General features: G+C 39.6%; 1 protein-coding gene across 1 annotated transcript in view; it reads left to right on the plus strand.

The window, feature by feature from the left end:
• abhd18 (abhydrolase domain containing 18) overlaps nt 1–14,222 on the plus strand; it is a 66,348-nt gene that overhangs the window by 1,767 nt on the left and 50,359 nt on the right. Inside the window, exon 3 of the mRNA XM_060851368.1 lies at nt 12,802–12,902. Coding sequence (XP_060707351.1) covers nt 12,802–12,902 — 101 coding nt within the window. The remainder of the gene's footprint in view (nt 1–12,801; nt 12,903–14,222) is intronic.

Genomic DNA, 14,222 nt, shown 5'->3' on the forward strand with positions numbered 1-14,222 from the left:
GAAAAACATAACTTAAATAACCTTTGCCTCATTTGTATGTCTCAGTAAATCAACTTCTTGTCTTCATTTGTGGATTCAGGCTGATCTGACATCATACAAAATTTCTCATGGGTAGTTAAGTACAGTGTTCATAACGAACAAACAAGCACATGTTTGAATTAGGAGTGGGGAAGGCCACTCATCTCATAAGCTTGTTCCATCATTCAGTTAGATCGTGGCTGATATGATTACTCCAAATTTCCAACCACCCTTGTTAATCTTTGACTCCTTTTCTTATCAAGAAATAACCATTCAAAGCCTCTGCTTTTACAGCCATTTTGAGCAAGAGTTCCAAAGATATACAGTCCTCTAAAAGAATCGAATTCCCCTCATTTTTAACCAGTGGCCCAAAATTCAAGATCTTCCCCAAAGTGGAAACATCAGTTCCATATCTATGTTTTTAGAAACTCCAAGATTTTTGTACATTTCAATCAGGTCGCCTCTTACTGTTCTTTACTATAGCAGGTACAAACCTAGCCTTTCCAACCTTTCCCCATTACACAACCCACCCATTCAAGTATTGTCCAGTGAACCTTCTGAGAACTATTTACGTTGTATTTGTATTATTGTAGGTTTACTAGTTCAACCTATTCCTCAGTGGTTAGCACTGCTGCCTCACAGCACCAGGGATCCAGGTTCAATTCCAACCTTGGTCGACTGTCTGTGTGGAGTTTGCACATTCTCTCCATGTCTGCATGGGTTTCCTATGGATGCTCTGTTTTCTCCCATAATCCAAAGATGCGCAGGTTAGGTGAATTGGCGATGCTAAATTGCCCATAGTGTTCAGGGATGTTTAGGTTAGGGTGCATTAGTCAGGGTTATATGTAGAGCAATAGGGTACAGGAATGTGGTCTGGGTGAGATATTCTTCGGAGGGTCAGTGTGAACTTGTTGGGCCAAAGAGCCTGTTTCCACACTGCAGGGATTCTAGATTTTACTGCATGCAGCAATGTTTGCTTCCAGTTGAATTTGGTTACACTATGATGCATTTTCTACCAATAGCTTATGCTGATATTGAGTCTTATAATGTAGGGATCACTTGACAAAGAATGCAAATCCAATTTGACATTGTGCAAATTGAGAAAGATTACAGCGATACTATAATAACGGTATTGGTTTAGAGAATGCTGTTTGGAAGGTTTTGTGAAATTTAGCAAGAGTGAAGGATTTAGGACAAGAATTGAATTCAGTAGGACTGAAATGCTGCTGTTGATAGTACAGAGAGAGGGTGTGAGAGAAATGGCCCAAAGTTGAGAACAAAAAGCATTAGCTGGGTTCTAGGTATGGAGGCAGGTAGAGACAGAAGATAGCTTGAGCCTGTGACTTGCCAATTGTTAGTGGACTGTGGAGATTAGTGAAAACAAGTACTCTGTGTAAGTTAGTACAAGAGGGCATTAAATTCTGCAGTTGCTGTTGAATTTTAACATTTTTAAAGAATCTGAAGGCTGATTAAGAGAATGTTAAGAAATGTTTGGTAGTTTGAAGAGGTAGATTACATGTTTTAATAAAAATAGAAATAAATTATGTAATTGATGGGTGGATAGTGAAGGCTGGCTTGAGATCAAGCAAGATATTGAGGTTGCACAATATTGGACTCTGTTAGAATTGAGTTTGTGGTCAAATATGAACAGTAGATTCACTCTGGCCGATATTTATTTGGTAAATGTTCTGACTCAATCATGACTTCATTCAGATAACACAATAGTCATGACTCAATTCATAGCTCAATATTCCTATATCTATGCAACAATATGTAGCTGCCTCTAGTCATCTTTCTGTAAATTTTAGTTTGGAAAGTTAAAACCCATTGTCAATTTACATACCCTTACAATCTTTGGGTGGCACTTGCTATTCACAGGATCAAAGCAATACTACAAGTGTTGAGAAATTTAGGTGGGGAGGTTGAAGATTACGTACAAGAAAGTGAGGACTGCAGATGCTGGAGGTCAGAATCAAGATTGTGGTGCTGGAAAACAGCAGCAGGTCAGGCAGCATCCGAGGAGCAGGAGAATTGATGTTTCGGGCATAAGCCCTTCATCAGGAATGAGGTTAAAGATTAATTTACATTGGTTTCACATATGCATACTTATTCATATCCAAAATAAGAATAAAGACAGGTTGAGAGTATGGATGCTATTTGTTAATCATTGTTTTCTTTCACAATGCATATTCAGTGCCTCCTGAACTCTGGTGCAGCTAGCTCATGCATATAACTACTAAGAACGTTTGCCTGTTCACTATTTCCATCTCTAAAAGTCAATATTAAGCTATCAGGCAAAACTGTATCTGCAATTGGAAATTAGTTATGTTGAAAATGGTACGGTCAGGTAAAAATGAGGAATATATTATTAGTAAAGACAATGGAACTTGTCTAATAAATAGGACTGAAATCTGACAGGTCCCTAGAACCTAATGCACTTTATGCCTCAGAGGTTGCTGTAGCATTAGTGGCTGTGTTTTTTAATTTTTCTCAGTTTTCTGGATTTTAGAATGATACTGTGGATCAGAGAAGGCATCAAATGTAATCATGATATTTGAAAGAAGAGGGAGAGAGACCAGTTAGCCAGATGTAGTCATTGGGAAATGTATCAGTGCAGCAACCAATAAGGAAGGCAAATGGTCATTGAGGAGACTGGGCCCAACCATCTTCAGCTGCTTTGTCAATGACCATCCTTCCATTATAAAGGCAGAAGTGGGAGTGTTCACGGCTGATTGCATAATGTTCAGCACAACATACCACTCTTCAGATACTGAACATTCCATGTCCAAGTGCAGCAAGGCTTGGATAATATCCAGGCTTTGTCTGAAAAGTGGCAAGTAACATTTGTGCAACACATATATGCTGTATAGTGACCATCTCCAATTAATCACAATCTAACAACCACTCCTTGACATTCAATGGCATTATCGTCACTGGTTCTATCAATATCAACATCCTGGGGAAGGGTTATTACTGATCACAAACTCAACTGGATGAGTTGCTAGATGTAAATGTATATGTCGCTACAAGAGCAGGTCAGAGGTTAGGAATACGGCAGCAAGTGACTTACCACCTGACTTTCTAAAGATTGAACACCAGCCACAAAATCACCAGTCAGGATTGTGATGGAATACTCCTTATTTTGCTGGATGAGTGCAGCTCCAGCAACAGTCAAGAAGCTTGACACCATTGAGGACAAAGCAGCTCCCTTGATTGGCACCATGTCCACACTCAGTCATTCCACCACTGATGCTCAGTAGCATCTACAAGGTGCAATCTGTCTATGAGATGCAATGCAGAAGTTCATCAAAGATCCTTATACAGGACTTCCAATCCACAGCAATTGCCACCTAGAAGGACAAGGACAGTAGCTAGATGGGAATGCCGCCACCTTCAAGTTCCCGTCCAAGCCACTTACCGTTCCAATTTGGAACTATACCACCAATCCTTCACTGTTGCTCGGTCAAAATCCTGGAATTCCCGTCTTAATAACATTGTGTATCTATCTACAGTACATGGGCTATAGCAATTCAACAAGACAGCTCACTGCCTTATCAAGGGCAACTAGTAATGGGCAATAAATGTTGGCCCAACCAACAATGCCAATATCCCACAAGTGAATAAAAAAAACTGAGTAGTGAGTACTTAAGAGGGGTATGGAAACTTAGTTATTGACCACTTTTGAGAGTGATCAATTGATTTTTAGGTAAAAACTATATCAAAGGGTTTGGGAAAGTGCAGGAAAATGGCATTGAAGTAGATAATCAGCCCTGATCTAGAAAGACACAACAAAATTGAGAGGTCAAATGGTCTATACTTGTATGTTCTGAGGAGAACTTAGGAACTTGTTTTAATGAAGTGGGTTATTGGGCTTGGAATGGAATAGCATAACTAACTACTTATATACATTGTGTACACAATTAACTACATTGTGTCTCTGATGCATTGTATCACAGCAATATATTTCACTGTGTTCCTATCAAATTAATACTTGGTTTGGAAAGTAGTAGCCAGCCACTGATTTTGTGCAAATGTGAAAAATAACATTATTCTCATTATCTCTATATAGCAGTTTTGGACAAAAAGCATGTCAAGCAAAGATGTGACCCCCCCCCCCCCCCCCGAAAAAGTCCCCTGTCTTCCTGGTCATTGGTCATACAGCATGGAAACAGACCCTTCAGTCTAACCAGTCCATGCCAACCATAATCCCAAACTAAACTAGTCACACTTGTCTGCACTTGGCACAGATCCCTCCAAACATTTCTTATTTATGTACTTCTAAATGTTGTAACTGTAATCACATCCATCACTTTCTCTGGAAGTTCCTTTCACACGTGAACCACTCTGTGTAAAACAAAGTGTTGCCACTCATGCCTTTTTAAAATCTTTGTCCTCCACTTTAAAAATATTCCCCCCAGTCTTGAAATCTCCCACAATACCCCTTATGATATAAATGTCAATAAAAGTCAACCCTCAACCTCCTATGCTTCTGTAAAGAAAGTCCCAGCCTATGCAGCGTCTCCTTATGACTCAAACCCCCCCATTCCAGGCAACATCCTGGTAAATCTTTTCTGAACCCTCTCCAGCTTAATAATATCCTTCCTATAATAGGGCAAACAGAACTGGACATCGTACCCCAGATGAGGCCACCTGTACACCCTCAGCATGGCATCCCAGGTCCTATACTCAAATGTCTGAGCAATGAAGGCAAGCATGCTAAATGCCTTCTTAACCACCCTGTTTCTACTCCCATCCTTTTGCTGTGACTTTTACCAGCGGGTACAGGGAATGTACCAGTGGAAGCAATTTTTTTGGCTGATTTAGGAAAGGCAATTGTGCATGTGATAACTGGCTGAGAATGCCTGGGCTCAAGAAAGAATAACTTGAGCCCTCCACTACCACGTGATGAAGGAGTGTCGCACCGAAAGCTAGTGTGCTTCCAATTAAACCTGTTGGACTATAACCTGGTGTTGTGATTTTTAACTTGCCTAAGTTATCATATTCTTGATGTGTTGAAAAATACCTATCATGACATTGCATAAGGACAAGATTGAATTTCTTTGATTTACTCTGAAGGGAAAAAAAGGAGTGAGCCAGATGTTGTAGTAACAACGTGATACTAATGACCTAAAGAGGGCAAGCATCAAAGCCCTACAATTTGATTTCAGGAAGAAGTTAAAAATGTTGAATCTCAAAGATAGTAATTGTTGAATTACTCCCAGTGCTATGTGCTCATGAAGGTAGAAATAGAAAGTTAACAATGGTCAACATGTGACTTAAAACATAGTGCATTGAGACTAGTTTAGGAGCCAGTTGCTGTTATCAAGAGACAATTAGCACCTCAGTAGGACTGGCACCACTGTCATTTCTGTAGTGTGGTTGGGAAGGGTTTAAGGTACTTTGGAAAGGGTTGGAAACCAGCAAATAGAGGTAGAAAACACGAATATGATATAAATACTTAGAATACTAGGTATCAGCTAGAGAAGGGAATAGGTGAATAATAGAAAGCAGCCAAGTAAGAGGAAACAGCAATCTGTTAGGTGGATTGAAAGTAGTGGAGAAAGTAAAAGTCTAAATTAAGGTTGTGCATATAACTGAATACATTGAGCATGGTAAATTGGATTGGTGTATTAATAGCTGCAAACTGTCATGTTGAAATTTGATTTTATCTGAAAGATATGGCTTAAAGAAAGCTAAGTCTTAGTTTAAATATTTCTTAATACAAGTTGTTCATAACATAAGAAATAGGAGCAGGAGTAGGCCGTCGGGCCCACTGAGCCTACTCAACCATTCCGTATGATCATGGTTGATCTTTTTGTGAACTCAGCTCCAATTACCCGCCTGCTCACCATAGCCCTTTTAATCCCTTTATTCAAAAATCTATCTTTTCCTTAAAAACATTCAACAAGGTAGCCTCAACTGCTTCACTGGGCATGGAATTCCACAAATTCACAACCCTTTGGGTGAAGACGTTTCTACCTTATCTATTCTCTTCATAATTTTACCTGTTTCTGTAAAATCCCCCCATATCCTTCAAAATTTTAATGTATATAGTCCCAGTCTACTTAATCTCCCCTTCATATGCCAACCCTCTCAATTCCAGAACCACCTTAGTGGACCTCCTCTGCATTCCCTCCATGCCAGTAGATCCTTCCTTAAGTAAGGAGACCAAAACTGTAGACAATACTTCTGATGTGGCCTCACCAACACCCAAAACAGCTGCAGCATAACCTCCCTGTTTTTAAACTCCATCTCTTTAAAAATAAAGAACAGTATTCCATTTGCCGCCTAAATTGCATGCTGCACCTGCCAACCAACTTCTTGTGATTCATGCACAATGACAACCTGGTCCCTCTGGAAAGAAGCAAACTGCAATTTTTCTCCATTTAAATAATAGTCTATTTTACTGTTACTCCTTTCAAAATGACCTCACATTTGGCATTGCAGGCATTTTGTACTCCATCAGCTAAACCCTTGCCCACTCCCCTAACTATCTATATCCCTTTGCAGACTTTGTGTCCTCTGCACACTTTGCTGTACCACTCATCTTCGTGTCAGCTGCAAACTTTGATACCTACACGTGGTCCTCAGTTCTAAATCATCTATGTAAATTCTAAACAATAAAGGAAAGGGGGAGAGTGGTAGGTAAGGATAGTGTGTGATGTAATAGCATCATACTTAGTAAAAACTGAATGAACTGTGAATGCTGTAAATCAGAAACAAAAACAGAAATTGCTGGAAATGCTCAGATTGCTTGAGCTTTTCCAACAATTTCTATTTTTGCCTCAGACTTATTGTTTGCTGATGTATTGTCATTAATATGGTATTTTGTGGGTTCAAGTAACTTAAGGTTGCAAGCTATGATGGACAAAATGTTGATTTCTTTTGAACTAAGGAAATTGAATTGACATTTGGACCATTTTGTCGTTTTTCTGTGCAGTATCATTTTTCAATGCAACTGGTCTTTCTCTTACTCTCTTCTATATTTTCTCATCACATGAAGTCTTACCGACCAGGTGGTATTTGATCATTGCTGACTGACATATCAGTTTGTTGATCTAAAAATAGAAAGTGGTCATGAAAATTTTCCAACCAGCTCTACTTTCAATCTCTGTAATAATGTGAGAAATATATATAAAAGTGCTTTCAAAGAATTTAGTGTATCTCCCATGGCTCTTTGGTCTAGTCCAACCTGCTATGCATTCTCTGAGACTTGGCCGAATCATTCTCCCTTTCACCCATTATGTGCACACTTCCACTTACTAACAATGCCAAAGTATTCCAAAAACTTAAGAAGTTTGTCCTTATTTTACAACAATCCAATGCAGTGATGTGTTTTAAATTTAAAGAAACTCTGCTGGTTCAAGTTTGCTTGTCACATGGATTGCAAATTAACTGACAGAAAAATGATAGCTCTTGACAGTTGCACATCAAAAGTGATAAAGGAGCCAGAAAGTGTCACATTGTGCCATGTTTGTGGAACTCACTGGTTGCAAACATTTCCTCTGTCAGCTAAAAATAGAAGCAGTGGGGGCAATCAACAAGGCTGCTAGGGACATGGGGGTAAGTAATAAGTTGCAAAGGGTTTGGTGGAGGAATTTTGGAAACTGCAGGGACTATAGGATTGGGGTGGATGAATGAGGAGGCTGAAAATGGGATGCAGGCATACAGGAGGGCTGCAAAGGGAGTGCTGTTGATAAAATGAGAGGTAGCAAGGAAATGTGTTGCCTTGGAGAGAAATAGAAGCCTGGAAGGGAAATAGGGTTGTGAGGAAGGCCACAAGGGGCTGCATTATAAGAGGTAGTAACTCCTTGATTAAAATATTCCAGCTTTGGACATGCGATAGAAGCTCATTAACTATGACCTCACCAATCTGGGAGATGTGGTTGGGATGATGCTTTTGTGTGTAGAAATGTCAGTTATTTTGGTAGGAAGCAATCTTGCACTGACTTATGCTTTGTCACATGCCAGCTTAAATACCATGGTATCCAGGAAATGAATGCTTTCCTTGTGTGTTGTGGCTTTAAGTTTATTACACTTGATTGTTATTGAGGATGTTAATGAATTCTTCTAATTTTCCTTTTGTGTGAGGCCAAATATCCAAATGTTAACACTCATATAAGGTAATATTACCATGTGACAGCAAAACCTAATAAGTGAGTTACTGAGAATGAAAAGTTGTGAACCAGAAGCAGCTCCCAGACAACAAAATGTAACCTTTGAGAAAATTGTAAGGAGACCTCAAAGAAAAATGTTATGCCCTGACAGACATTTGAGGAAATCTTCAGTTGTGGGAGAAAGGAGACACATCAGAAGCATTGGAATGGTCATGATATAGAATCAATGCAGTGAGAAAGAAAATGTCTTGACAGAAAACATAGAAAGTGTAATGAATTAGTTGGCAGGACGTAACTGGTAGAGTTCTGCAAGGATAAGTGTCAGGGCCTCATCCACTTATCACTGTAATTAACGCCTTTGACACAGGGACAGAAATGAATATGTCTATCTTTAGTGACAGTACAAAATTGGGAGGGAATGCAAACTGAGAGGAGGATACAAGACAGTTGGAAAGAGAGAGAAACAAATGAGTGGACAACATGATGACAATTTGCATACAATGTTGGGAGGTGTGAAGTTCAAAGAATAGAAAATTAGAACGTTTTTTAATAGATGTGAAACTTCTAATAATGTTACTCAGACTTGGATGTACTCGTACAAGGATAGAAAAAAATTGGTGTGTGGTTAAACAGCAAACAAATAATAAGAGCAAATAACATGTTGGCTTGTATTGCAAAGGAATTTTTTGCAAGGTTTGTGAACAAACCAACTACACACCCATGGGATCTCCGCTATCGGGATTCATAGCAGAAGCAGTAATGCAAAGACTAGAACAAACAGCTACCAACCAACAAACCAAACATCTGGGTCCTCTACGTAGATAACACCTTTGTCATCACAAAACGAAACAAGATAGAAGAGACATTTAACATCACCAACAACACCCTCACCGGCATAAAATTCACCAAAGAGGAAGAAACTGACAACTAACTCGCATTCCTGGACGTCACAGTGAAAGAAAGGACAACGGAGAACTACAAACCTGCGTATATATAAAACCGACAAGCACTGACCAAATACTTAACTACACCAGCAACCATCCCAACACACACAAACGAAGCAGTATCAGAACGCTATTCCAACGAGCCACCACACACTGCAGCACAGACGAACTTCGGAAAACAGAGGAGAACCATCTATACAACGTATTCAAGAAAAATGGATACTCAAAAAATACAGTCCGCAGATTCCTCAAGAACAAACCACGACAAGCAGACCAAACACAGCCAGAAACCCTAACCACCTTACCATACATCAAAGAAGTTTCAGAAATGACAGCCAGACTGCTAAGACCCCTCGGAATCCTAGTAGCGCACACACTCACCAACACTCTCAAACAAAAACTAACAAACTTAAAAGACCCAGTACAACCCATGGACAAAACTAACGTCATCCACAAAACTCCATGCAAGGACTGCCACAAAGACTACGTAGGACAAACAGGAAGAAAGTTAGCCACCAGGATACACGAACACCAGCTAGCCACAAAAAGACACGACCCTCTCTCCCTCGTAGCCCTACAGACGGAGACACGAAAACGCACCATTTCGACTGGGACAACACCTCTATCCTGGGACAGGGTACGCAAAGACATGCCAGAGAATTCCTAGAGGCCTCGCACTCCAACCACAACAACATAAACAAACACATAGATCTAGGTACCATCTATCAACCCCTCAGAAAACGAACAGGAAATTACATCACCACAAACCCCAGGAACCCCATCCAGGAGAAAGATATAAATAGAAAGCAGGAGACAACAGCTTTGCTTCACTTGGAGGTCTCCACTGATGATGTTACCTAGCCTGGTAATGAAACGTCTGGATATCAAACCTACAGCTCAGCGAGCAAACCTACACCCTAATTTGAGGACAAAAAAAAGGTTACGATAATTATAGGGTGCTCCCCTCCCTATCCTGTTACCAGCTAGAGAATCTACTCTCGGAGTAAGTAACAGATGGTTCAGGAGTGAGAAGAAATTTCTTTACTCAAAGGGTATTGAATTTTAGAATCATCCATCAGTGAATGTACTTGAGGCTGAGAAAGATTGGCAACTTGAGTCAGAAGTACTTATTAACGTGCAAAATTTGGACAAAATAAGGGGATGTTAAAATTGCTCATTGCAATGGAGAAACTCTTCAACTTTTGGCATCCATGCTTTCAGAGAAACGTAGAAAATAGAAGAAGCAGGACACTTGGCCCTTTGAGCCAGTTTTGCAATTTTGCAATATTTGTGGTTCAATAATTCAATAACCTGTTCCCACTGTTCCCTCATATTTCTTGATCCCTTCTTGAAACTGTATGATGTTTGTCCTCAACTGTTTTCCATGGTTACCAAATACAGGCTCCCCACTCTAATGGTGAAGCTATTTCTCCTCATCTCAATCCTAAATGATTAGACTGTAAACCCCAGTTCTGGACTCATCTCTCACAGAGGACATCCTTCCAGCATCAACCCTGTCTAATCCTGTTGGAATTTTATAGCTTTCTGTGCAATACCTTTTCGTTCGTCTGAGCTCTAGTGAATAAATTCCCATTCGATTTATCCTCTCCTTGTACATCAATCTTGCCATCACAGGAAACAGTCTAGTAAAACTTTGCTGCAATCCCTATATGTCAAGAACATCCTTCTTCAGATAAAGAGACCAAAACTGCACACAGTATTTAGATTAGATTAGATTACTTACAGTGTGGCAACAGCCCCTTCGGCCCAACAAGTCCACACCGACCCGCCGAAGCACAACCCACCCAAACCCCTACATTTACCCCTTACCTAACACTACGGGCAATTTAGCATGGTCAATTCACCTGACCTGCACATCTTTGGACTGTGGGAGGAAACCGGAGCACCCGGAGGAAACCCACGCAGACACGGGGAGAATGTGCAAACTCCACACAGTCAGTCGCCTGAGTCAGGAATTCTAGGTGTGGTTGCACTGTTATGAAGTTGAAGGTCTGTATAGTACCTTTAAGAGAGCGTGAATGCTGTTCTGCACTGAGAGCTAACAATCACTTATCATATGACTAAATAACAACCTCAGAGCGTACTGGAAAACTGAAAATATATAACATTTGGCTGTGAAGTGGATACCTGAATTGGTTGCTGTTTTGACGACAATTTGAATTTAACCAATCAATTTAAATTATGCCCCAGGATACTTAAATCCAATAGAGTTTGCATTTATTGTTTTGCCAACATTGAAGCAATGAGACACTTCAATGTTGAGGATATAAAAATGGCAGGCATTTTGAAAATCAGGCAGAGCAACGGCCATCAACACAGATCCAAGAAATTAGGAAACACCGTCTATCAAAGGTGCCTGTTCATGTGAAACATATTCGCAATAGAAAGAAAGAAAATAACCCAGGGAAATCTTCAGCCAGAAAAAAGACAGACACCGAAGACAACAGTCACTGTATGATTTAGAAGTTAAATTGATGTAATTTTAATCAGTGTTTTATTGGAACAGCATATTGCTATAGAGGTGGAGGCAGATAATCAGCTAATAGAAAGTGGGGCTTAGAGTTGTGAATAGTTGTTGTTTAATGTTCACTTTCAGAGTTAAAGAATAAATTGATATTATTTTCTTTAATAGTGGAACTTGTGAGTTCTCTGTCACTCCTATTTTAATAGATTATGCAGGAGGTGAGCTTTTCTGGATGTTTGGTTTAATTAGCAGAAGGGTTCATTGCCGTGTCATAACAGCATCAAGGCTCTGTATAATTGCAACAAGACCTCCTGCTCCTGTACTCAAATCTTGCTATGAATACCAACATACCATTTACCTTCTTGACTGCCTGCTTCACCTGCATACTTACTTTCAGTGTCTGGGGTACAAGGACTACCAAGTCTCGTTGCACAATTCCTTTTTCAATTTGTAGTTACTCCGCTAAAGCACTCAATCAGCTTGTCGCAATCACACTGAAACATCTCTGCATCTTCCTCACTTTTTATCCAAGCTTTGAGTCATCTACAAATTTGGAGATATTCCATTTAGTTACCTCATCCAAGTCATTAATGTATGTTGTGAATAGCTTGGGTCCTAGCACTGATTCTTCCAGTGCCCCACTGCCATTTGGAAATTCAGGGCTTACTAACAAAGATATTCCAGTAAAATACTAGGGCAGGTCTATTCGTGTTTAAGTGCATTTTTAATGGTACATTAAATTACAATTATCACTGAACATCCTGTCTAGACCTCAGTTTTAATTTCACAAGTTTTGTTCCTTCACACGTTAATTGGTGTTGAACACGGGAATGAAGCTTATATTTTGTACTAATCTTTTGTGTCTCTTTATTAATCCCATCTGTCTTTGCCAGACTTAATTCCTGCAAAGAAAAAGAAATAAATTTTAATATTAATAGTAAAAAGAGGTGTTTCTTGACCTGCTCCTAGATGTCACAGGTATCCTGTGGAGGATGCTTGGCTGGATCAGATTACATATTAGATAAAGTTACACTGATAACCCCGAGAGAACTTGTGGGCAATTGCTGAAGAGTTGAATGGCAAATTCCAGTCTTTTGCTATTACTAGCAAACCTGGGTCTATGTGTTTGGTGTGGTATAGCCTTAGAAGTGAGAAAGTATTCATTCTAAATAATCAAAGAAATAGCTTCTTTCTGTTCCTCCTGCATTAAAATGTAACCGAAAGCTGTTTGTTGCAGATCGAGGAGCAAGCTGATTGTCAGATCATGGACGGGCACTTTGTGTCCCCATTGGACCATTACCTACCAGGGATAATGCCGGCTGAATCGATTAAAGCTAGGTAAGGAAGTGAAGGCATTCAATTGAATCCTCAACATGTTGCATTTTTTTTCTGAATGTAAATTTTTACCTTATTGAAAATAATTGCTGAATCTGTTTGGAATATAAAAATTATATTCCTAAATGGATTCTCTGAATGGTTATTTCTATAAGTGAATTTATGTTAATTTGCATGATTAGTATGACATAGATGCAAATGTGAATTGTGACTGCTCTTTTTTTTTCCTTTCTTAGTCTTTTTTTCCTATTGCATTGGTCTTCATAGTTTGGTCAAGATCAAAAGTTAGTATTGCCAAACATTGTAGGATAATTTCTTTTTGAAAGGTGGTACATCAGTAAATTAATATATTGTGTCACATGACTACTTTCTATCTTAATTCTTCAGTGTAACCTTTTTTAAGTGAGCTTACAATTGACATTTAACACTGTAAAAGGGGAAAGAGTACTCTGTGGCTAAGTATAGATTGAGCAAAATTCTCCTGTGATTAGACTCCTCAACTGAAATAGCTCTGTAGCATGAGATTGTGATGTGGTGATGGAAGCTATTGGGCAAAGCTAACGTTTACTGCCTTCAGTGAGACCATTCTTTTTGGTTATTGATTTCTTTTTTACTGTGATGGACAGCCTTTAGAAGAGGAATGTAAAGTAGTCCTTAGTCAATATTAAGTTATTGCTTTTGACTGACCTCCAGAAATAATAAGGACTCTGATTCAAATCTATTAATATGCAGTGGTCCTAGACTCTGATGTACAGCACGGAAACAGACCCTTCGGTCCAACTCATCCATGCCTGCCAGATATCCTAAACAAATCTAGTCCAATTTGCCAGCACTTGGACCATATCCCTCGAAACCCTTCCTGTTCATGTACCCATCCAGGTGCCTTTTAATTGCTATAATTGTACCGGTCTCCTCCACTTCCTTTGGCAGCTCATTCCACACATGCACCACCCTCTCTGCATGAAAATATTGCCCCTTAAGTCCTTTTTAAATTATTCCCCTCTCACCCAAAACCTATGCCCTCTAGTTCTGGACTCCCACACTCCAGGGAAAAGACCTTGTCTATTTACCCTATCCATGCCTGTCATGATTTTATAAACCTATAAGGTCACCCCTCAGCCTTTGACGCCCCAGCCTATTCAGCCTCTCCCTGTTGCTCAAACCCTCCTACCCTGGAAACATTCTTGTAAATCTTTTCTGAACCCTTTCATGTTTCATAACATCCTTCTGATAGGAGGGAGACCAGAATTGTATGCAGTCTTCCAGAAGTGGTCTAACCGATGTCCTGTATAGCTGCAACATCAACTCCCAACTCATATGCTC

The sequence above is a fragment of the Hemiscyllium ocellatum genome, chromosome 36 (assembly GCF_020745735.1).
Source record: "Hemiscyllium ocellatum isolate sHemOce1 chromosome 36, sHemOce1.pat.X.cur, whole genome shotgun sequence".
Taxonomy (NCBI): Eukaryota; Metazoa; Chordata; class Chondrichthyes; order Orectolobiformes; family Hemiscylliidae; genus Hemiscyllium; species Hemiscyllium ocellatum.